This window comes from Capra hircus, chromosome 20 (assembly GCF_001704415.2).
Source record: "Capra hircus breed San Clemente chromosome 20, ASM170441v1, whole genome shotgun sequence".
In the NCBI taxonomy this organism is placed as follows: Eukaryota; Metazoa; Chordata; class Mammalia; order Artiodactyla; family Bovidae; genus Capra; species Capra hircus.
Window position 1 is genome coordinate 41,360,409 of NC_030827.1, and position 25,107 is coordinate 41,385,515.

The 25,107-nt window shown below is 42.0% G+C and overlaps 1 protein-coding gene and 1 pseudogene across 1 annotated transcript in view; one reads left to right on the forward strand and one right to left on the reverse strand.

Moving 5' to 3' along the window:
* Nucleotides 2,140-2,946, reverse strand: LOC102180969 (annotated as a pseudogene).
* Nucleotides 8,437-25,107, forward strand: part of GOLPH3 (golgi phosphoprotein 3) — a 45,346-nt gene continuing 28,675 nt past the window's right edge. The window contains exon 1 of the mRNA XM_018065702.1: nucleotides 8,437-9,450. Within this exon, the coding sequence (XP_017921191.1) occupies nucleotides 9,226-9,450 (225 nt within the window). The 5' untranslated portion in view covers nucleotides 8,437-9,225. The remainder of the gene's footprint in view (nucleotides 9,451-25,107) is intronic.

Below are 25,107 nucleotides of genomic sequence, written 5' to 3' on the forward strand. Positions count from 1 at the left end.
TTATCTCTCCTTGCTATTCTTTGATTCCTTGCTGCTACTACTAAGTCACTTCAGTTGTGTCCGACTCTGTGCGACCCCATAGATGGCAGCCCACCAGTCTCCGCCATTCCTGGGATTCTCCAGGCAAGAACACTGGAGTGGGTTGCCATTTCCTTCTCCAGTGCATTAAAGTGAAAAGCGAAATTGAAGTTGCTCAGTTGTGTCCGACCCTCAGTGACCCCATGGACTGCAGCCTACCAGGCTCCTCCGTCCATGAGATTTTCCAGGCAAGAGTACTGGAGTGGGGTGCCATTGCCTTCTCCGTTGATCCCTTGAGAGTTTCTTAAACCACATAATCCTAGAATGTGTGTGACAGACTGTTACACAAAGAACTAAAAATATTTTTATAGTTTATCTAGTCTGTGTATTTCTTTGATGTTTATTTGTTTTCTTACTTGTAATCTTCAATGAAGTAAACAAAAATAACTTGTTCTACATTTGTTTAAAATTTTAAATCCTCATCCAAATTTATTGGTTAAAATATGAGCTTATGTTTTATTATTTCAAAAGTATGTTTATTATTCATCACCAAAGAGCAAACCTTGTTCAAGACATTTTAACTGAAAAATTAAGAAGCCCCTATTACAAAAAGTACATTTTTAAAAAATCCAAAAATATTTTTCTCAATAATGTATGGAACATGCTTGTAGCCAGACCTAATTCAAAGATCCCTACCTTTTGTTAATAACAGATTTATTGAAATATAATCTATATACCACACAATTCATCCTTTTAAATTCTATAATTCAGTGGTTCTCAGTATCTTCACAGAATTGTGCAGCCATCACTATTAGTTTTAGAACATTCTCACCATCCCCCAAAGAAACTTTGGACCCATTTAACAGTCATTCCCCATGCCCTTCCAGTCTCCCCAGCCCTGGGCAATCACTAATCCACTCTCCATTTCTATAGATTTTCTCATTCTAGACATTTCCTATAAAGAGAACTGCACAGTATGTGATCTTTTGTAACTGGCTCCTTCAGATAGCATTAAGTCTTCAAAGTTTATCCATGCTATAGCATGTATCAGCACTTGCTTTTTGTTGCCTAATATTTCATGATGTACTTATACTACATTTTATTTATCGATATCAGTTGATGTATTTGGGTTGTTCCTACTTTTTTCCCCCTATTATTATGAATAATGGTGCTATGTATATTCACTTACAGGTTTTTGTGTAAAATATGTTTTCATTTATTTTGGGTATATATGTAGACATGGAATTGCTGGGTCATATGGTAACGTGATGTTAAAACCTTTGTCAAATGGTTTTCCAAAGTGGTGCACAATTTTATCTTATAACAAGTACTACTCGGGTTCCAGTTTTTCCACATTATAACGCTTGTTAATATAGGGTTTTTTTTTTTTTTAATTATAGCCATTCCAGGGGTGTGAATTGGTATCTCATTACGGTTTTGATTTGCTCTTTCCTGATGATATTGAACATCTTTTCATTTGCTTATTGGCTATTCTTTTATCTTCTTTGGAAAGTATATACCTATACTTTGCCTATTTTTTTCAATCAGGTCATGTAGCTTATTATTTGGCATAAACGTTAGCAACCAAGGCCATGGTCCTGTTAAACATCTCCCTCCCCAGCCCTCACATTCCATCCCAACCCTGCTATAAAAACATAATAGAACACAACAAAATACCACAGTTCAGTCTGAGATGGGAACAAAAAGTGGCTCCAGCAAAAACAAGACAGAAACACAAGACACAACATCTTTGAACAGTTAACAACAACTGCCATGGCCCACAGGGCAAGGGGTCAAAAGGAGACCTCAGACCTAGGCCATTCAGAGGTTCAGGACAGCTGTCCCTTCTGGCTACATCTTCTGGGCTCTGCTGCAGGAACAGGAAGGGGAGGCTGCTGAGGGGCTGGGCAGGACCCCTCCTCTCACTCTGAAGTTCAGGTCACTGACTGGAGTGCTTTTGGTTGGGGGAGATGTCGCAGGCTCCTCCCAGAGAGAGGGATGCAGGAAGACATCAGGGGCCCCAACGGCTGCCCCTCCACCGCCCCATGCCCACGGTGAGAAAGTTAGCTGAGCCCCTCCCCAGAAAGAGTTCATGACCTCCAGGAGCCAGCACGCTTGTATTCACATGGCATAAAGCCTCAAGTTGACCGTGGTCACCGGAAAGCTGACTGCGAGGACCCATCGCACAAGCAGCGCCTGGGAGATGACGCTGGGCTGGGGCTTCCTCCTGGTCCACCTTGGTGGGAATGGAGTCTTGCACCTTGCTGCCTGTTTGCCTGCGAAGGTCTGGTGTCCACAAATGGTCCTAGTCCTTGGCGTTGTGGGGTCAGCAGCCCCTGCAACCCCTTAAACAGTTGCATGTTGCATAGGAAGGTGGTCTTGGCCTCGTGCAGGACCCTCTGCTCCACCTCGGGGGTCCCCTTGAGTGTTCATGAGGGAGCTGTACAACTAGCTGCTTGAATTTGGTGGCGCTGGTGATGTTGGGGAAAGTGAAGAAGGCCAGACCCTCTGGAGCTGGGCAGGCCGAGGGCCTTCTGAGTGACCTTTCAGAGGACGTGGCACTCCGGACGGGTCGCCCAGGTAGCGGGTATAGGCACGGGCCATCAGCAGCTTGATCTCTTGGCGTCTCGGCACCGAGTGCTAGGTGGCCTGTGCATATAGGATGCCCTCCTGCCTGCGCACCCGTACCGGTAGGCCACGTCCTGTTCCAGGGTAGCCCTGTGGTGCAGCTTTTCGGGGAGCTGAGGTGGGGCGTAGACCAGGTTCTCCTGGTTGTGTTCCATCTCCTCCTCCAGGGCCAAGGAGACGTGGCACAGAGGTGCCATCACCGGCTTATAGGCTTCTGGGGTCACCCTCTCCCTTCTGACAGCTCTTCATGAGCTCTGCATTCTCCTCCTGGGTGTGCACCTCCGGGGTGGCCTCCTTCATGTGTGTGCGTGCTAAGTCTCTTCAGTCGTGTCCAACTCTTTGCCACCCTGTGACCTGTAGCCCGCCAGAATCCTCTGCTCATGGGATTCTTCAGGCAAGAATACCGGAGTGTGTTGCTTGTGCCCTTTTCCAGGGGATCTTCCCCAACCAGCGATGAGCCCCATGTCTCTTAAGTCTCTTGCATTGGCAGGTGGGTTCTTTACCACCAGAGCCACCTGGGAAGCCCGGCCTCCTTCAGGGCCTTTGCAAATCCTGGGGCATGCTGTTGGCCTACAGGTGCTCCTTCCTGCGGCTGCACTCGTCCCGGCTCTGGAACGGCTTCGAGGACTCTGGCTCTAACCACTCAGACGAAGGAGGCAGCAGGGCGACTGTCTACTCTGCCTATTTTAAATTGGATTACTTGTGATTTTATTATTGAGTTGTAAGAGTTCTTTATATATTCTAGTTATAAGTTCTTTACAAGTATATGATTTATAAAATTTTTTTCCCATTACGCCAGTTGACCTTTGATTTTTTTTGATGGTGTCCTTTGAAGCACATTTTCTTAATGGTATTCTTTTAATAATGTTCAATTTATCTCTTTTTTTTGTTTTCTAATTTGGGTTTTTGGTTCTATCTAAGAAACCATTGCCCAATACAACAGCAGGAAGATTTATGCCAATTTCCATCTAAACACTTTACATTTTTAGCTATACATTTAGGTCATTGATCCATTTTAAGTTAATTTTTGTATATGGTGTAAGGTAGGGTTTCCACTTTATTTATTTATTGGTATGTGGATAAACAGTTGTTTCTGTACCATTTGTTTTGAAAAGACTGTTCTTTCCCATTGAATTGTCTTGGCAACCTTATTAAAAATTGACCACAAATGTGAGAGTGTATTTCTATTAACTTTTGTGAGAGTGTATTTCTAGTGTATGTGTGGTCTTATACTTATTTTCTTATTGAAGTACAGTTGATTTACAATGTTGTGTGTATGTGTGGTCTTAAAGTCTATTTTGTGTGATGGTTGCTGTTTGCATGATATATAGTTTACCACTCTATTTTTCCCAACCTTCCTGCATCTGTGGCATAACAAATTACAAGTTCAGTGTCTTAAAACAACACACATTTATTATTTCAGAGTTTCTATCAGTCAGTAATTTGGCATAGCTTAACTGGATTCTTTGCTCAGAGTCTCACAAGGTTGTGATCAAAGTGTTGGCTGGGCTATATTCTCACCTGGAACTTGGAGTCCTCTTCCAAGCTCATTCATACTGTTGGCATAATTTAGTTGCTTTAGTTCTAAGATTGAGACCATCAGCTCTTAGAGATTACCCCTCTCCATAGGCAGTTCACAACGCAGCTGTTTCCTCAAGAGAGTGTCTCAGCTGACTCAAGTCTCTCTAATTAAAGAAGAGATGGCTTCACTTTCAAGAGAAAGTAATGATGTCACCTGATTATGCAGACCCGCCCAGGATAATCTCTCTTTTGATTAACTCAGTGTGAATTTATTAAGGACCTTAATTACACCTGCAACATCCCCTCCCTTTTGCCATATTTTAGTGGTCAGAACGGGGCTTCCCTGGTGGCTCAGATGGTAAATAATCCACCTGCAATGCAGGAGACCTGGGTTTAATTCCTGGGTTGGGACCCTGGAGAAGGGAAAGGCTACCCACTCCAGTATTCCTGTCCAGAGAATCCCATGGACAGAGGAGCATGGTGGGCTACAGTCTATAGGGTTGCAAAGAGTCAGACACAACTGAGTGACTTTCACACACACACACACACACACACAGAGTGGTTAGAAGTAATTTACAAAATCTGCTCCCACTGAAGGAGAGGGGATCACACATACATGTAGATAGTAGGGCTGCAAGAATTATAAGGGCCATGTTACAATTGTGCCTTTGATAGATGGGAGCATGGGAAGGAGCACAAATTCTCCATGTATGTTCCTTTTATCCATTTTTAGTTTTGAAATATGTGAGTTTATTATCAATTATGTGAGTTTATTATCACTTACTCAAAAATAAAATTCTAGGAGACTTCTCTGGTGGTCCAGTGGTTAAGGATCTGCTCTGCAATGAAGGGGACACAGGTTCAATCCCTTGTTGGGGAACTAAGACCCCAGTGCCGAGGAGCAACTACACCCAAGCACCTCAACTACTGAGCCCACCCGCCTAAACTAGAGAGTCCATGTGCCGCAACAAAGCATTCTGTGTGACACAACGAAGATCCCATGTAAATAAGTAAATATTTTAAAAAAATTTTGTATCTTTGAAACTTTGCATATGTGTCTTTGGACCTGCTTGACTCTTATGAAAAGACCACTTCTTGTACTGTAAAATCATTGCATCATTCTGAGGTTTTGGTTAAGAACATGGACTCTGGAGGCAGGCTGTGGATTTTGGGTAAGATACTTTATCTCTTTGTGCCTTTTCTGTAAAATAAGGCTAATTATAGCACATAGGATGTTGTGAGAACTGGGTTAACATATTAGTATCACTCAGATACTGCTGCTTGATAACACAAAATCTTAGTCACAATAACAAGCATTTATTTCACCAAGCATCAGGCTTGCAATTTGCCAGATGTGCTTGGTTGGGCTGATTACTTAACTTCTCCAAGCTTCAGTTTCTTTGCAAAAAAGATGGGTTTGTTACTCTGGGATTCCCAGAAGACAGGACCCAAGACAAAGGCTTTTGTGCTGCTGTTTTGTTACGGAGTCCATTTTCCAGGAATGGGGTGCACAGGACAGAGGCATTGAGGCTTAAAGTTGGGGAGCCATATGTAGAATGTGTTGTTGAGCTTGCTGTAGCTTAATATCACTGAGAAGTTGTATAAACGATCTAAAAACAATCCATTAGGGAAGAGAAAGGACAGCATTTATCCACCAGCTTGAACTGCTAACTCCTGAACATTTGGAGGTGACCCACATGGACATTAAGTGTGGGACCAACAAGCTGCACTGCAGGAAGCAGTTGAAGTCCATGCCTAACAGCAGCAGGACCTAATCTTCACCATTCTGGTGCGGGGTTTCAGGAAAGCATGCCTGGCACATTTCCAGCAGTCAATAAATAAATGGTCCTTGTTATTAGGAATATATATTTTGGTCCCCAAATATAATTTATTCCTCTTCCTTCATTTTTTCTTTCTTTCCTTTCCTCCCTTTTTCTTTGTATAGAGACAAGGTGATTTTGAAGTCTACTTTGTAGAAAATAAATAAGGGGAAAATGCTAGGAAAGCTCTTAAAAAAAAAGAGCAATAATGTTATTACGTAAAGTCTGAATAATTTCAAAAGTATGATACTGTTGCTTGAATAGACAATGAGCATATATTTTTGTGGACAAAATACATGTAGCTATTCACTGTATTTAGTATAGTATTGTTTCCAATAGCAAAGGACTGGAAACAGTCTAATAAATGTCCATCAATAGGGGTGTGACCAAAAAAATTATGGTGTTTATACAATAGAATATGAAGCAACTGAAAGTAATCACAAACAAGCTCTTAAGTACTGACATATTTGTGTGTATATGCCCAAGAATTGTAGTACCTGTGTGTGTGTAAGTTGCTCAGTTGTTTCTGACTCTTTGAGACCCCATAGACTAGTCCACCAGGCTCCTCTGTCCATGGAATTCTCCAGCAAGAATATTGGAGTGGGCTGCCATTCCCTTCTCCAGGGGATCTTCCCGACCGAGGACTCAAACCTTGATCTCCTGCATTGCAGGCAGATTCTTTATCGTCTGAGCCACCAGGGAAGCTCTTAGTACCTATACTGCATAATAAATTATTCCAAACTTGGTAGCTGAAAACAACAAATATTTATTATTTCACTCTTTGAAGCCATCAGGAATGGCTTCAAATGGAGAAGGAAATGGCAACCCACTCCAGTGTTCTTGCCTGGAGAATCCCAGGGACGGGGGAGCCTGGTGGGCTGCCGTCTCTGGGGTCGCACAGAGTCGGACACAACTGAAGTGACTTAGCAGGAATGGCTTAGCCTGGTGGTAGAGGTTCAGAATCTTTAATGAGGTTGCAATTAACACATTGGTCTTCCCTGATGGCTCAGCGGTAAAGAATCTGCCTGTAATGCAGGAGCTACAGGAGACTTGGGTTCAATTCCTGGGTAGGAAAGATACCCTGGAGAAGGGAATGGCAACCCCCTCCAGTATTCTTGTCTGGAGAATCCTTGGCAGCTATAGTCCATAGTGTCACAGAGTCAGCCACTACTGAAGCGATTTAGCACACATTCAGGGGATTCACTTCCAACACGACTCACTCACACGGCTGTTGGGCAGGAGGCCTCAGTTCCTTCACAACTAGGCCTCTTCATAAGGCTGCTTGAATGTCTTCATGACAGGGCAGCTGGCCTCCCTCAGATCTCAGAGAGAGGAAAGAACAAGGGAGAAGTTGTAAACACTATTGTCCTAATCTAAGAAGTTACACAAAGTCCTCCCTGCCACATTCAATTCCTTTGAAGAGAGTCACTAAGTCTGGCCCATACTCAAGGGGTGGGGAATTAGGTTTCCCCTAATCTGCTAAGGTATTTGAAAATCACCAAGGGAAGAGGGGAACAACTGGGTGAACAGGGTCAGGGCTAGAAGGAAGATTTTTACTGTATCTATCTTTATACTCTTTAAACTATGTATTTGACTATATTAATCAACTAATTATATTTCTTTTAAAAAGCAACATTTTAAACTGTTTGTGAAAGAACTGGGGGGGGGGGGGGCGGGGGAAGGGGAAAAAAACAGTTGAACAGGATGCCAATGAAAGAAATTGGTTGAACTGAAATCGACCTTTGCCCCAAAAGATAGGAAAAAGGAAGCGAACATTGTGCTCATCCTGCCCTCTTCTCCCCACCCCAGATTTAGCTTCCCATTTTCCGAGGCAGGGGGTGGTAGTGGTGGTGAAGGCCAGCATGAGTTCTGGATAAAGGGTTTGTGGAAGGAAAATAACTCTGTAGCCAAAATGTTCCATGCTACGGTTTTACCGTGGGCGTTTATGTCTTATTACAGCTTCAGTCCAGTTACATTCCTCCTATCTAAATCATTCTGAAGCCACAGCCTGTGGTCACTCCTGACTTTAAATAATATCGGATGGCATACAATGCCATTTCTGGATAATGTTTTATGTGTGAATTCCACTCGTCTGGCCTTCCAACGCCCTCCCCTCAGGTTTGACATCTATTCTTTAACAGAACGTGCACAGTCAAGCACGCCAAGAGGATTTAACCTAGTAATTAAATTGAAAGATTTAATGTGTACAAAGACGTGGCGTGAAACGCAACAGGTTTATTGTCTCTATAAAAAGCTCGTTAAGGTTGACTGTACTGACCTGTGCAGTGCTAACTGTACTCACTGCGCCCGGATCGGCAGGAGGGACAAAGTTTTACAAACCAAACTATTCAATTTGTTCTAACCTCTCTCTTCGTACCGTAATACACCCAGAAAAACCAAAAGTCCGTTTTCAGGCTATTTAAACGCAGCTGCTCCTTCTGAAGGGTCTGGGAATGTGGGCAGAGAGCGCGTTCTCTCCACGCTCCATCGGTACTGAGCAAAGTCCTTCCAGTGTTTCACCGGGACACCGGACCCCAAGCCCAGCCTCGCCCGAGGCCTACTCCGAGGACAGTGCTGTGGGCGCAGCTCCAGACGGATCAGGGTTCGCCCTCGCGAGGCCAAGGCTGCCCCGATTCGTTGAGGCCTTTCCAATGTCTACTTTCAGCCCCGGCTCCTTAGGGGACACAAGGGAAGGCGGGCGGAGGAAGGACACGTCACGGGAAGGGGGGGGCGCGGGCTGGGCGATGAAGGCACTCCAAGGAAACGGCGAGGGCCCGTGGAGTCCCAGGGGCCGAGGAAGGGGGTTCCTAAACCGCAGACCCTTGCCCCCGCCCACTCCCCGGCCCCCCGGTCCTGCCCGCCGCTTCCGGCGCCCTCCGGGCCCGCCCCGCGCCGTCCGTGCCACATCCTCCAGTGACGTCAGCCGGCGCCGCCATATTGGAAAGGCGCCGCCGCCGCCGCTTCTTCCTCAGCGGCTTCCTCCTTTACCGCCTCCGTCTTGCTGCAGCTGCCTCACGCCGCGGCCACAGAAAGGATAGAGCCCCTCCTCCGCCCCACCGACGCCGGGCCCACCTGCTCCCCCTCCGCCCGTCTCCTCATGACTGCATCCGGCCCCGCTGCCGACGGACGTCTCCCCAGTGCCCGGTCCTAACACGGAAGCGCGGGTCGGGGGCCGCGGAGGGAGGAAGAGGGAGACCCGGCCGGTCCTGCGTCCCTCTCGGCCCGGCGCGGCGGAGCCATGACCTCGCTGACCCAGCGCAGCTCCGGGCTGGTGCAGCGGCGTACCGAGGCCTCCCGCAACGCCGCCGACAAGGAGCGGGCGGCGGGCGGCGGCGGCGGCAACGATGAGGACGACGCGCAGAGCCGTCGCGACGAGCAGGACGACGACGACAAGGGCGACTCCAAGGAAACGCGGCTGACCCTGATGGAGGAAGTGCTCCTGCTGGGCCTCAAGGACCGAGAGGTGCGGGCGCGGCGGGCAGGGCGGGGGCGGCCGGTGCGGGGTCCGGGCGCCACGCGGGAGCCCGGCTACTGGCTCCGCGCGTCTGCTCTCCGAGCTCCCGACTCCGCGCGCGGGAGCGTCCAGCTCACCCTCTCGCACTGATTGTTTGGATTTCCCTTTCTGGTTTCTCAATCACTCCTTTCATTTTGACTCCGCGGCGGGTCTGTTGCGTTCTCGCTTTACCCCCCGCCTGTTTAACTCGGGTAAACCTCAGGGTACGATTCCCGCGGAGTGCACGTTAGCGTGAAACAACTGGAACCACCAGCGCCCTGAACCCATAGGTTCTGCAGGTTTTAGGACCTGGGAGGGGTCCACTGATCTGCTTTCTGGGGACTAACAAAAAAGAACAGCAACTTAAGGTGTATTGTTTGGAAATTTTGAAAAATTTCCGTGAAATGGTAATGGAAGCAAAAGTTTTATTTTTACTGTTAAAGTCCAAGGAAATTCTCATGAAACCTCCTGCAGATTGACTTTCTAGGTAAACATGCTTTGGGTGAGACATTGTTTTTATAATTTTATCATTTCCTCAGTTTTACTGTTCTCAAAAAAAAGTCTTGCAGTCTCAAAGGAGGGACTTCTTCGTGGGGGTGCTTGAAATGCTAGGTTTGTGACTTGATGAGAGGCCTCAGCGTTTCGATAGGTATGTGTGTTCTCGTTTTGAAACAATTATTTTCACGCTTATACCTTGTGAAAATATACACACATAGAGGAGTTGGGAAAAATGCTACGGTGGACACCTACATACTCACCTAGTTTCTGTAATTAACATTCTGCTGTATTTGCTTTATCATGTGTGTATCTGCAAAGCTGATTATTTTTAGAGACCTGCCGAGGGTCAGACGAGTGGATATTGTATAAATCATTTATAGCGAAGGGTCCCAGAAGCTTGTTATATATGGAAACTACAGACAGCACATTTTGAGAGTCAGATACAAAAATATCTTAAGTTTTTTTGTTTTTCAGTAGTTTTCCCAATTCAGAGATGGGGGAAAAAAAAATTCATGTTAAGACAACTTCGTCATCTTTCTCCACAACTTATCAGATTTAGGTGAGTTTTATATGGATTGTTTGTGGACTCCTGATATTTAGTAATCTAATGAGTTAAAGTTTATCTTGATGGAAATGTCTGGAGTATTTGTGTTATCTAGATTTCCAGTTTGCTCAGGTCTTTCTGATGATCACTTGATGTTCCTCTGGCCATTTAAGGGACTCGATATCTCTTTTAGTTCCTGAGTTATGATGCAACCAGGCTGTATATGAAATTTACTTTTTCTCTTTGGAAAAACAAACGAGGTATATAGTGTCCTAGACCTGTGATTTTAGAAAGTATTCTTACAAAAGGTTTTTTCAGCTTCAAAGTTTAGAATCTTGGTAATAAATGTTTTATCTTTTTCCTCTGGGACAAAAGTAACATTGTATCTTTTTCCTCTGGGACAAAAGTAACATTGTAAAAAATACTAAAAAGCAAAATGAAGAAAACAAGTCTCATCCATATTCCTCAGTGAATATCTAGTTTGTAAGTTTTCAGACTTCTCTATGTGGATATATTCTTTGTGTAAAACTAAAACTTAACAGCTAAACCAAAACTTGCTTTTGGACTTCTGAGTCACTGTAAATGAGAAATTAGAGTGAGAAAGTACCTTTTTGTTTTTTTAAGTATGTTACTCTGAATGTGGCAGCCCACTCCAGTATTTTTGTCTGGGGAATTCCATGGACAGAGAAGCCTGGCCGGTTACAGTACATGAGGGCCTAGGAGTCTGACACTACTGAGTGATGTTTAAGCTGAAGCATGTTAACATGCCGTTTTCCCTTGATTGGTTTTCATGAAGATAATCTAAAGAATTTATTTGTTGCAACTTAATAGTGCTTACAAAATCTAGAAAATTTGAAGTTCTTTGGTGACAGGTAATTGAGGCCGTATGTTGTGTTTGTGTCAGGAGTCACTATATGCTGCCATGTCATGGCCAAGGTCCAGATGCTAATTCTGATCATTTCAACAACCACAGAGGCAAGGAAACTTTCTTCCCTTTAGCAGGCAAGTTCATGGAATTGTGGTGGTGGGCGAGGTTGGGACTTTGCATTGCTTTAGAGTTAGGTTTTGGGGATTAACCTGTGTTTCCCGCTAGCCCTGGCAACTTGTGCATTTCTATCTTTGTCCTTAGGAGATTCCCCCCCTCCCTTCCTCCCCTTCCCCCCTCCTGTCTTCTGCTTGTACCATTCTTTTCAGGGACAGGAGTTACTCTCACATAGGCTCTAGGCATTTATGCTTATTAATACCAGGTTTTAATTTATTAAATTTAATATTAACAAATTCTAAATTTTAGCTGTAGTATAGAGCTCACTGCTTTAACTTTATTATTTTAACGTAATGTCCATCTTTCAGTTCAGTCGCTCAGTCGTGTCCGACTCTGCAACCCCATGAATCGCAGCACGCCAGGCTTCCCTGTCCATCACCAACTCCTGGAGTTCACTCAGACTCGCGTCCATCTAGTTGGTGATGCCATCCAGCCATCTCTTCCTCTGTCAGCCCCTTCTCCTCCTGCCCCCAGTCCCTCCCAGCATCAGAGTCTTTTTCAATGAGTCAACTCTTCACATGAGGTGGCCAAAGTACTGCAGTTTCAGCTTTAGCATCATTCCTTCCAAAGAAATCCCAGGACTGATCTCCTTCAGAATGGATTGGTTGGATCTCCTTGCAGTCCAAGGGACTCTCAAGAGTCTTCTCCAACACCACAGTTCAGAAGCATCAATTCTTCGGCGCTCAGACTTCTTCACAGTCCAACTCTCACATCCATACATGACCACAGGAAAAACCATAGCCTTGACTTAGCTGGGTACTTTTAAGATACTCAAAAGCTTAATTCAGAGGTTATGTTTGTCATTAATAATGGATACACTTTATATATTTGTGACCTAACCTTAGATCGATAATAGTTGTTCAGTCCTTTCTGACTCATTGTGACCCCATGGACTGTAACCTCTGTCCAGGATTCTCTGGGCAAAAATACTGGAGTGAGTAGCCATTCCCTTCTCCAGGGGATCTTCCCAACCCAGTAATCAAACTTGGGTCTTCTGCATTGCAGGCAGATTCTTTACCATCTGAGGCACCAGGGAAGCCCTAGAGCTAACCTTAGTTGAAATCAAAACAAGGAAAATTTTAAAGAAATTGTGAGAGGCAAAATTAGCTTGATTTTCGTTTTTTTAAATAATGCTGAGACTAATGGCTTGTGAAAAATACTTTTTGTTGAATAATAAACCTACAGAAAAGTGCATGTGAGTGTGAAGAATTTTTGCAAACTGAACACACCTGTTGAACCAACACCTTAATCAAGAAACAACCTGAGCAGCTCTCCAGAAGCCCCACTTGATTTCCTTTGCAGTCGCTGCCTGGTCCTCAAGGGCCACCACTTGCTTGACTTGAGAACTCAGCATAGAGTTTCCCCCTTTTTTGTACTTTCATCTGTATCTTTTGTAAAGCAAGTTTGTGACTTGCTTGTTTGAGGTTGTCATTTGTTCATTCTCATTTTATTATCAATTTAACTTTTAGCACATTTACAATCTACAATATTAAAAAAAATTGTTTAACTCATATCCTGAATCTAGTATTCTCCTTGCCTGTTTACTGAACAGAAGGCTCAGCGTGCCTGCTAGTGAGCAGATGGTTTGGCTTCAGATTATCTATTAGGGATAACTCTAAAGTTATTGTGAATTTCATTTCAGATTTTTTTCACCAATGATTTTCCTTTCTGTCTTATTAAAACACAGATGCCTGGGCCCCTCTGGGGGTTCGGTGCTTAAAGTAGGCAGAGGACATAGGTATTGAAGTAAATCATGAGGAGCCCACAGCAAGATGGCAGATATGTTTAAACTTAAATTCAACTTCCAAATAATTAGCAGGATTTCTGCCATCTCTCCTGTGTTTAAGAGGAAGAGACAGCAAACAAGCTAGGTGTGTCCTGCTCCCAACTATTTGATTTTTCCGTAGATGCCTCCTATAGTCATTGTTTTCTGAATGCCTCGTTGAGAATTAAGTGAAATGACTGGTGTCATATACTTTTTGAATATCTTCATTCATGGAACATCTTAGTGCCCTAAAGTTGGATTTGATTATGTTAAATGACCAGGTATAATTTAGAGTGGAATGTGGAATAGCAGAGTGGAAAGATGTGGTGTAGTCTTGATCTGAGATATATCCTTAGCTTTCCATGTTATTCAAATGCTCTGAGCCTCAGAACTCTCTAAAAGGGAGACACAGACCTCTCCTGTAGTTTTAATGACTGTTGTGAACATTTCTTGTTTTACCCTTCACGTTGTCTCTCAAGGTTTTATTTTGCCTGTAGGGTATTTCCCGTCGTATACATCCCCAGGATGCCCTATTCAAGCATGCATCCCTTCCCTTTTGTAGTGTAGTCTGACCTAGACTTGTCCAACCAGATGTTTTCTCCTTGGACTTTGGATCTTGAGAGCAGAACCTGAGGCTATGGGGATTTTGGAGGACCTGTCAGTTGATGCATTGGAGAAGGAATGGCAACCCACTCTAGTGTTCTTGCCCGGAGAATCCCAGGGACGGGGGAGCCTGGAGGGCTGCCGTCTCTGGGGCACACAGAATCGGACACGACTGAAGCGACTTAGCAGCAGCAGTGGAGCGCCAGTGTGTGGGTCATATTGTTCTCTGACTTGGTTGTTTTAGATTCCTTCTCCCTAGCCCTGTGGTGCTTGTCTTTTCCATCCTGATTTCCCAGGCATCTTTCAAGTTTGTAAGCTTTAAGAACTTTCCAGTCAAGTCCCTTTTTAAAGATTGCCAGAGTCAGTTTTTGATGTTTTGAATGCTTGGAGGTAAGAACTTTAATGTGCTAATTTAACTCTGTATCTTGAAAAATAAGTAGATGCTTGAACTGGATAATACACACTTAGGGTAAAATAGTTAAGTTAAACTAACATGATAGAACTGACTTTTGTGTGACTTTTAAATTAGCTCTAAAGAATGATCTAAAAGTGTTCCATTTTTGGAGTTTCCCAAGGTTTCTACTTTGAAGTACAGTACTTACTATGATGGATAACTTTAAAAAAAAATTCTCCTTCCTGTACATGCAGTAATACACATATCTGCATATCAAATCTGTTAATGAGAAATTCATTCAGTACTCAGTATTAAAAGATGTGTTATGATTTTAGTAATTTAAAGTATAATAAAGACTTCTAGGTTTTAGGATTTTGTTAGTCCTTTAATAAAAATAATGTGCTGTTCATAGTTTTGAATGATTTGAGGGATCATTTTTTTTTTTCAGGTGCATTTAAGAGTACACACGTATGAAATATTAGTTATAAAATTAGTTTTTGGAGTTCGTTGAACCACTTGATTGTATCTTTTACATAAGATTTTGTATTAGTGAAATTACTTTTCTTCCGGGTTCTCTCACAGTGTGGCCAAAATATTCACTGATTCATTTTATATGTCATACTGACATTTGATATTTATTCATTTTAAACCATCTGAGCATTCCTGTATGGATCATTTGCGATTATCTTTTAGAATTACACCTTGAAGATATTTTGATCAAATATTTAGGCATACTTTTTGACCTTTAAAGAGATAACCTATGGTCATTGTCCGCTTATATGTAAGTCTCAAAAGATTGTAAAATGCATTGAACTTGTCCAGTTATGTTGTGTTAAACTTGGCCCAACACTGCTTTATGTCCAAGCAAACTTTCTGCTTTGTATCGGCATAATTCTTCTATTAATCAGAGTAAATTGTGTCACTCAGAGTTGCTGTAGTCTTTGTTTAGGGGGTTTTATTTTCATGGGAATGTGCTTTTGAAGCCGCTCAAAGAGATGGCTTGTCCTCCCCGTTTCTTCCATTTAATAAGAGTCGTGACAAGTAACAAAGGAGAGAACCCGACTTCATTTTGAAATTGATGCCATGGCTTTAGGTTTCTCTGATCAAAGCTTGAAAGACTGCAACCTGTTTCAGTAGTATTGTACAGTATTATAATCTAGTGAATCTTGAGGTTTTAAATTAGATATTGAAGATATATATATAGGTAGTAGGGCATTATTTTATTCATATTATCTTGTCTTACTAGTTATTTGGTAAACCTCTGATCTGCAAGAAGACAATTAATATTAAAGTACATTATTGCCAGAAAGAATACTTCAGGTAAATATAGTCTTAAGCTAAAAAAGTTAAATTTTAAATGGGGAAAAAAAAAACTACCTTTATTTTTATTTAAACAATAAATTGTATTATGTTTACATACTTTTTTTTCTTTTTTATTTTAAATTTTTATTTATTTTTAATTGAAGGATCATTTCTTTACAGACTTTTGTTGTTTCCTGTCAAACCTCAACATGAATCAGCCATAGGTATACATATATCCCCTCCCTTTTAACCTCTTTCCCATCTCCCTCCCTACCCCTCCCCTCTAGGTTGATTTTGGGGAAATACATTTTCTTTTTTTTTTTTTTTTCATTTTTTTCCATTTTTAAAAATTTTTTTATTTTATTTATTTATTTTTTTAATTTTAAAATCTTTAATTCTTACCTGCGTTCCCAAACATGAACCCCCCTCCCACCTCCCTCCCCATAACATCTCTCTGGGTCATCCCCATGCACCATCCCTAAGCATGCTGTATCCTGCGTCAGACATAGACTGGCGATTCGATTCTTACATGATAGTATACATTTTAGAATGCCATTCTCCCAAATCATCCCACCCTCTCCCTCTCCCTCTGAGTCCAAAAGTCCGTTATACACATCTGTGTCTTTTTTGCTGTCTTGGTAGAGAAATTCTTAAATTGGAATCAAAGGATGGAGTTTAGAAATTCTGTGAACATTCTGTAGTTGTATGTATTATGTGTGTATATCTTTCTAGAGAAAGGGAACATAGCTTTTGTGAGGTACTCAAAACATTTAGTGAACCAGAAGCTTAAAAATTATCAAATAGAGAAACTGTTTCTTTGTTTTAATTTAAGTTTTTTGTTTTGGCTGTGTTTTGTCTTCTTTTTTTCCTCTGGAAAATTGACTACAGAATATTTCAGGTTTCAGGGTTGTGGTCAGTTGGATTTTCGGTTTGAAATAGGAAGCCAGCATTTCTGTAGCTTGGTCATCTTGCTAGATGACATTTGCAAATTGTGTAACTAGCACATGCAGAGTTCTAATACCTTCCGTGTGTTCATCAGATGTTTATTGAGCTAAGCCTTTGATGAGGTGCAAATATTAGGAAGAAGGTCTCTGTCTTCAAGCCCTTTCATTTCAGTTCTCTGAGTCAAAACTCTTACAGTAAACTAAAAAACAAAATTGTGTTTCTGTCATAGAATTTTTCCATGGTGAATATCTCAGCCTGGCATATAGCTCCCACACAGTTTATATTTACTTTACTTAGTAAACGATGTATTTTCATTGAGGGTCATGTCACCCTAAGGGAGAGGAAATTGGTTCTGGGGATGGTGATGAAAAATTCTTACTCCTTTTATGTATAAAGCATAGATACACATACAGTATATAAACTGATCAGGTGGTGCTAGTGGTAAAGAATCCGCCTGCCAGGGCAGGAGACTCAAGAGATGTGGATTTGATCCCTGTGTCCGGAAGATTCCCTGGAGAAGGAAATGGTAACCTACTCTAGTAATCTTGCCTGGAAAATTCCGTGGACAGAGCCGCCTGTGTACGGTCTGTGGGGCCTGAAAGAATTGGACGTGACTGAGTACATACAGTGTGCCATCTTACCCAGATTTTATGGGAGAGGATGTGGTTAGAGGAAACAGTCTTGGAGAAAGCTCCTTTAGGGAGCAGAAATGGGAAAAAGAAGTTGAGAAATACTGAAATAAATTAATATTGAAAATACTGAGTTCGTGCTTAGCTGAGGCTTAGATCTTTTCCTCTGGTACGAATTCTTATTGTAATAGAATTTGACTAGTAGTTTGCTAGTAGGAGGAATAATTTTAGTATATTGAACTGCAGGGAGTTGTAAGTTAAATTTTAAGAACAAAATTATCCTCGTTGGTTGATAATTTGTAGGTAGTCTTTGTTCGCCACTCTCTACCCTCTGCCCTTTGGAGAAACTTGAATTAAAGGACTGCATTTAAATTGCCGACAGTTATTTTTACTCTGGTTTCATTTTCTAGTTCTGGTTTTTTAAATGCAACTGTTAAACAGTTTTATACCATGTTAACAAAATAAGCTCAGAAATAGCATTTTAAGAATTTAGCTTAAATTTCAGTTCAGTCACTGAATTGAGCTACTCATTTAATTTTTTTGTCTGTACACTGTTATAATGGAAACAGATTTAGTTCAGTCCAACTATTGAACATCTATGTGCCAGTGTCTTTGCTAGTGGTGAAGTTCCAAGGAAAATTCTCTTACCTCAAGGAGCATCCAGTCTATATAGAAGACAGATTTGTAAGTGGTTCCAATAAAATAAGTTATTGACTTAAATAGAAATATGTGTTAAGGGCAATAGTGGATTCCTTGGATCAGGAATCAGAAGATTGCCATATTTCTTGACTTCTAGCCCTGCTCTTGACTAGTTAGAAGGGTTAAGGTAACCGCTTGGAATTCCTAGACCTCAGTTTTACCCCCTGAGCACAGTGAGCCTGCCTTTGTGGGCTGTCCCATAACTTGTGAATTGTAGGGCTCCAGTGCAAGTGCTTTTGAAAACTGCAAGGTGTTGAACAAATGCAAGTGGGTAATTGTCTCGCCTTGAGAAGTGAATTAAGAGTTATAGTGATCTTGACAAGTACTTAATTACTTACACTGTTTTTATTATTTCTTAACGTTTTTGTGCTTTGCTGGGCTTAAGTGAGCCTTTCCATCAAGTGCAATTACTTATCTGTGCTTGCTTATCTATGTGTTTGTCCTGAACCTACAATCTGGTTTATTTTTTTGATAATCGCTGGCATGCTGTGCTGGAAAATCTGGACACCTGAACTACCATTTCTTACTTTCAGGCCAAGTCCAGAGTCTTTCTTGAACAATTCTCATAAGAAATGACTGACTCTTCAGAGGCATCAGAAGCCTCCAAACCTCTAAAATGATAATATGACTCTAGTGACAAGTGAAGTGGCTGATCCCTTCTCTCACCCCTGTATGCCCTCTGCTTCTTTGGGGCTCTTGCTCTTTTAACTCTTGTTTCTTTTTCCTGCGTCCATCCGTCTCCTCCAGTAACAACCACACACTGGCATTTCAAGCTTTGTCATAGTTATTTTACCCATGCCTTTGTGGGTGGTTTCTGATTATAAACTTTGTTATTAGAAACTCTGCCTTCAGTAGAATTGGTATTGGAGGCCTAGGATTGGTGGTTTGGTTTTATTTTTAAATTTATTTTTCATTGGAAGATAATTGCTTTACAATACTGTGTTGGTTTCTGTCATACATGAGCATGAATCAGCCATAGGTATACACATGAGCTGACTCTTTGGCAAAGACCCTGATGCTGGGAAAGGTTGAGCACGGAAGAGGAAGGGGGTGATAGAGGATGAGATGGTTGGATGGCATCATCGACTCAATGGACATGAGTTTGAGCAAGCTCCAGGAGATAGTGAAGGACAAGGAAGCCTGGTATGCTGCAAGCTGTAGCTCCTCCTGCATCCCACCTCCTTAGGCTGTCACAGGATTTGTGTTTTTTAATATAGTTTCTTTAATTGTTTGGTGGGGGAGTGGCTTTTCTCTTACCTCCAGATTGCTTCACTCACATTTTAGAGGATGCCTTTGCCTCGTCCGTGGAATAGTGGCAGCCTTTGTCTATTCCTCCTATGATGATTTCTTTAAAAATCATCTCAATGGCTGGTAAGAAAGGGGCATTCTTTTGAAGAGAGGAGATCGTCATGTTGGGTTCTTGTCTCGATTTGATTTCTTTAAAAATCATCTCAATGGCTGGTAAGAAAGGGGCATTCTTTTGAAGAGAGGAGATCGTCATGTTGGGTTCTTGTCTCGATTTAATGAGGAAAGGAAAAGGAACTCTGTTATCACTGGTGGAATGGGAAGCAGTCCTCAGTGTTGTTGGGACTAGGGTAAGTGAAGAAGACCCGAATTGGGTATGTCACCAAAGAAGAGTGTTGGAGATGGAAGGGAGCATTTTAGGAAGATAAGTTTTGAGCAGAATTTTAAATGAGATGTGGCATGTGATTTCATAGGAAACCAGCATTCTAGACAGAATGTTATGACAGGATATATATGTGAAAGTAAATAAATGGGATATTACTCAGCTATTAAAAAGAATGCATTTGAGTCAGTTCTAATGAGGTGGATTAAGCTGGAGCCTATTATACAGAGTGAAGTAAGTCAGAAAGAAAAACACCAATACAGCGTATTAATGTATATATATGGAATTTAGAAAGATGGTAATGATGACCCTATATGTGAGACAGCAAGAGACACAGGTGTAAAGAATAGACTTTCGGACTCTGTGGGAGAAGGTGAGGATTTGAGAGAATGGCACTGAAACATGTATATTATCATATGTGAAACGGATCGCCAATCCAGGTTCAATGCATGAGACAGAGTGCTCAGGGCTGGTGCACTGGGATGACCCTGAGGAAGGGATGGGGAGGGAGGTGGGAAGGAGGTTCAGGATGGGGGACATGAACACCCATGGCTGTTTCATGTCAGTGTATGGCAAAACCACTACAATATTGTAAATAATTCAGTTCAGTTCAGTGGCTGTCGTGTCCGACTCTTTGCGACCCCATGAGTCGCAGCACGCCAGGCTTCCTTGTCTATCACCAACTCCCGGAGTTTATTCAAACTCATGTCCATCCAGTTGGTGATGCCATCCAGCCGTCTCATCCTCTGTCATCCCCTTCTCCTCCTGCCCCCAATCCCTCCCAGCATTAGAGTCTTTTCCAGTGAGTCAACTCTTCGCATGAGGTGGCCAAAGTATTGGAGTTTCAGCTTTAGCATCAGTCCTTCCAATGAACACCCAGGACTGATCTCCTGGGTGGGATGTAATTAGCCCCCAATTAAAATAAATAAATAAATAAAAAATAAATAAATGGGAAAGTTATCCTTCTAGAAATGTTGTTTTAAAGCTGAAGAATAAAATCTGCGTTGTCTAATAATAAAAGATAAGATATGAGGGAGATTATGTGTGGAATAGGGGAAATGAAAAAACTCTGCCTTGAAGCCTTGAAACAGATGGTGGAGATGATAGTGGAGACAGTTGTTGCTTGTAAAGATAGCAGTAATGATGTAAACTGGATTTTTAGAAAGACATTTAAGTGAGGAAAGAATTGGTAGATGGAAAAGTTGGAGGCAGGAAGATTTGTAATAGGCTTGAAGTTACTAGAATTTGTGAAATTTGTTGCTTGGGTCTTGGATGAAGAGGGAATGAGACAGATCAGAAAGATAATTATTAAGGAAGAATTATTTGAATTTAATTACCATTAAAGCTTTGAGAAAAGATGATTGGTTCTTTTACAAGTCTGTGCTCATTGTTGAAAAAGATTGAGAAAATATAGATTACAAAAAAGAAAAATAAAATCCATAATTCAACTTTTATTCCTTCAACAAACATTTGTGGAATGTCGACTATACAGAAGGTATTGTGCTAAAGAAGATAGATACATATATAGATAGGTATATACATATGTGTGTAAATAAACGTGTGTAAATTAAACACTGATAGTTCCTGTGAAAAAACACTGTATGGGAATGGATGTTGAGGGGACAGCATATGGAAGAACTTTATAAGGACATGACATGAGACTCAGTGAGTAGCTGCCAAATCCAGTGAAGACAGACTAGCATGTTTCAAGGTCATGAGGTGTTGAAGAGCTTGGTTTGGTTTGAGGAACTGGAAGGTGGTTGAAGGCAGGAGTGGAGTGATGGGGAGAAAGACCTGAGATGATGATCGAGTGCTGCAACACAGAGGCCTTACAAATCAAATCAGGTTCAGGACTTGGCGTATTACACTGTGTGTGGTTGGGAAGCCACTGAAGGTGTTGGGGAGTGGTATACCCAGTATTTGTGTTATCAATAAAAAAAATTCTGTATGGGGAAAGGACAGACACAGAACTTTTGGGGCTTCCTTGGTGGTTCAGACAGTAGAGAGTCTGCCTGCAATGTGGAGCACTCAGTTTGATCCCTGGGTTCAGGAAGATTCCCTGGAGAAGGAAACAGCAACCCACTCCACTATTCTTGCCTGGGAAATCCCATGAACAGAGATGACTGAGCAACTAATAGTTTCATACCCACTCTTTATGTCATCAATAAAAAAGAAGTTCTGTGTGGACAAAGGATTGCACAGAGACAAGTAGTGGAAGTTGGGCAGTAATATTTTGGTGTTACATTATTTTTCCAGTCCTATTTGCAATGAGTTTGCCTATGTTTATTTAAAACTTAAAAAGAAAAAAAAAAAAAAAACCTTCCAGTACTGGATTGTAACCTCTTTTCTCTTTTTTAACCCTTGTTTTCTTAATAATGCACAGTGACCACCTTCCCATGTTAGTAAATAAGGATTTTTCCAATGAGAAATAAAATGCCCTATTATTTGCTGTGACTGCATGATAGAGCATATTATTTGATGTACCATATTTAATAGGGGTGTATTATAAGTATGGTCGTGCTGTGGACCTTCATTCTTTAATTATTTTTCTCTAGTAGCCTGGACATCACATTATTACTTTTTTAGGCCTTTGTGTTTGTGGCAGATTCTTCTGTATAGAATCTCCTCCTTTTCTTTACCTGGCAGCCATTTCTCACCCATCTCTTGACGCCCAGCTAAAGCTCTTTACCTGATTTCCAGGGCACATTCGTTGCGCTCATATCCCTTTTTCCTATCGTTGTATACACCTAGCAGAGTGTCTAGGATGTTGTAGGTATATATGCACGTGTGATAGTCTGCTGGGGCTGCCATAACAAAATACCACAGAATTGGTTTAAACAATAAAAATTCCTTTTCTCACCATCCGAAAGGTTGGATGCTTGTGTGATTGGGTTCTGGTGAGGTTCCTCTCGCTGTGTTTCAGGACAGAGAGAGACAGCAAAATCTGTACTGTCTTCTCCTAAGAGCACTAATCTCATCACGGGGCCCCACCCCCATGACCTCTTCTCAACCTAATTATCTCCCAGAGGCTTTGTTTCCAAATACTGTCACATGAGTTAGGCTTTCATTTTATTCATATCAGTATTACAATATTTATCATATTGAATTATGATTTTTTTTTCATTTTGTCTCTTATAAATATCTTGGTCATCTCTATTACCTCTGCTTAGCAATGTCTTGGTACTCAATAGGTATTTATTTAGTTAAATTGTATTTTTCTTATTTTAAGAAAATAGAATTGTGCAGAGGCCAGCATCTAATAAGTAGTGTTATGGTGACTTGATAGAAAACTTAAATGCTTTTATTATTCTATATGCTTTCCAAAATGTCCTCAACTTAAAATACTGACAATGTAACATGGTGGTCAAAGAACAGTGTCTAGCCAGAGCACTGTAGCTGGAGGTTTAACTGCTGATAACCAGATTATACATCTCAATTTACCTAAACTTCAGATTTTTCAATGTAAAATAATGCTTTATTCAGTCATTGTAAGACAAAGTGATAATTAACATATATGAAACAGCTTTGCAAAACTGTTTACTATCCAAAACCTTCATGCTTCCTAGGAAAGATTATGGAATTATGGTTAAATCTTATTAATAAGATGCTGTTAAATATACTTTTTAAAACGTTGCTAGGGAATTTCCTGGCAGTCCGTCAGTTAGCAGTCCACACACTAACGGCTGAGGGCCCAGGTTCAGTCTAGTCAGAGAACTAAAATCTCACAAGCTGCATAGCATGGCCAAAAAAGAAAAACACGTTTGCTAGTCAAAAGTATGTACATTTTTGCCAGAAATCCTTTACAAAATTCATTTTCTTGAGAGAAGGTCAGTTTCTGCTTACACTTTGTGTTCTCTGAAGTGAAATAAATGATGGCACCCATGGAAAGAAAAGTGAGTACTTCAACATCTCATTTCCATGGAAGCTGAAAGCAAACACTTGCAGATTACACATTAGACAGACAGGACTTGGAAGACAAGACAGAATGATGGAGCTAGGAGAACAGTTTCAGTTCCAACTTTGCCACTCAGTAACTGGCAAGTCCCTTAATTCTCTTGAGCCTCAGTTTCATTGTCCTATGAAAATGGAAGAATAAATCCTACATAATTTGGTCTTGTAAGGACTAGACATGGTGCCCATTGGGCTTTCCTGATGGCTCAAACTGTAAAGAATCTGTCTGCAATGCAGAAGACCTGTGTTCGATCCCTGGGTGGAGAAGGTCCCCTGGAGTAGGAAATGGCAACCCACTCCAGTGTTCTTGCCTGGAGAGTCCCATGGACAGAGGAGCCTGGTGGACCAAAGTCTACGGTGTCACAAAGAGTTGAACATGACTGAGTGACTAAATAGCAGCAGCAGCATGCTGCTACTGCTGCTAAGTCGCTTCAGTCTTGTCTGACCCTGTGAGACCCCAGAGACAGCAGCCCACCAGGCTCCGCTATCCCTGGGATTCTCCAGGCAAGAACACTGGAGTGGGTTGCCATTTCCTCCTCCAGTGCAGGAAAGTGAAAAGTAAAAGAAGTCGCTCAGTCGTGTCTGACTCTTTGCAACTCCACGGACTGCAGCCTACCAGGCTCCTCCGTCCATGGGATTTTCCAGGCAAGAGTACTGGAGTAGGGTGCCATTGCCTTCTCCAAGCAGCACCATGGTGCATTGCAAATGCTTAGCCCAATTTTAAACTACAACTGTCTGCACGTTGGAAGAATAAAGGATTTGGGGAGGCTATGTTCCAAATGTTAATAGAAGTTACCTGTGAGGGTGTGGGTGATGGATGGAAGGGAAGGGAAGAGGTAGGGATTTTCCCCTCATGTACTGCTGTTTGAAAATTTTTTTCAAGCAAGTGAGAAGGGCTGAGATGTCTCAAGAAGAGTGTGTAAATCACAAATGAAAAGACCACTTAGCAAGACAGTACACTTAAGAGATAGGTAGAAGAGTGACCTTTAAAAGCCTAAACAGGAGCTGCAGAGGAAAACAGGAGAGTGGAAATCAGGGGAGGAGGAGGGAGTGTCAACAGTATTAGCTTTTGTGGGCTGTTTCTCAAGAGAACTGTATCTCATTACATGGGTTGGGAAGTGGTAGGGACCTTTTTTTTTTTTTTTTCCACTATCAAGGAGTTTGGGGTGAATGGGAAGAAGATAGGGCCATTTTGGTGCTTGACTGTCTCTCTTGATGGACAAACCTGAGGACATTTGAATGTCACTTAGGAAGGCGCTGCCACATAAGGGAGAGCTTTAAGCTGTTTTAGGAGGGCAGGAGTTGTGAGCAAATATACTTCTTGAGGTGGGAGAGAATGGGTAGAAGGGTTAGCCTTAGGTAGTTTTCCTATCATAACCAGAAAAAAGGAGTGTGGACTATGAAGTTGAGTTTGTTGATGATGGTTCATTGCTGAAGTTGAGGTTGTTCCTGTCTGATGGTATTTACTTCCTATGGTGTTATCTGCTGAAAATGAGCTGGGTTGAGATTTGAGGGAAATGGCAACCCAGTCCAGTGCTCTGGTCTGGAAAATCCCATGGATGGAGAAGCCTGGCAGGCCACAGTCCATGGTGTTGTAAAGAGTCGGACACGACTGAGCCACTTCACAT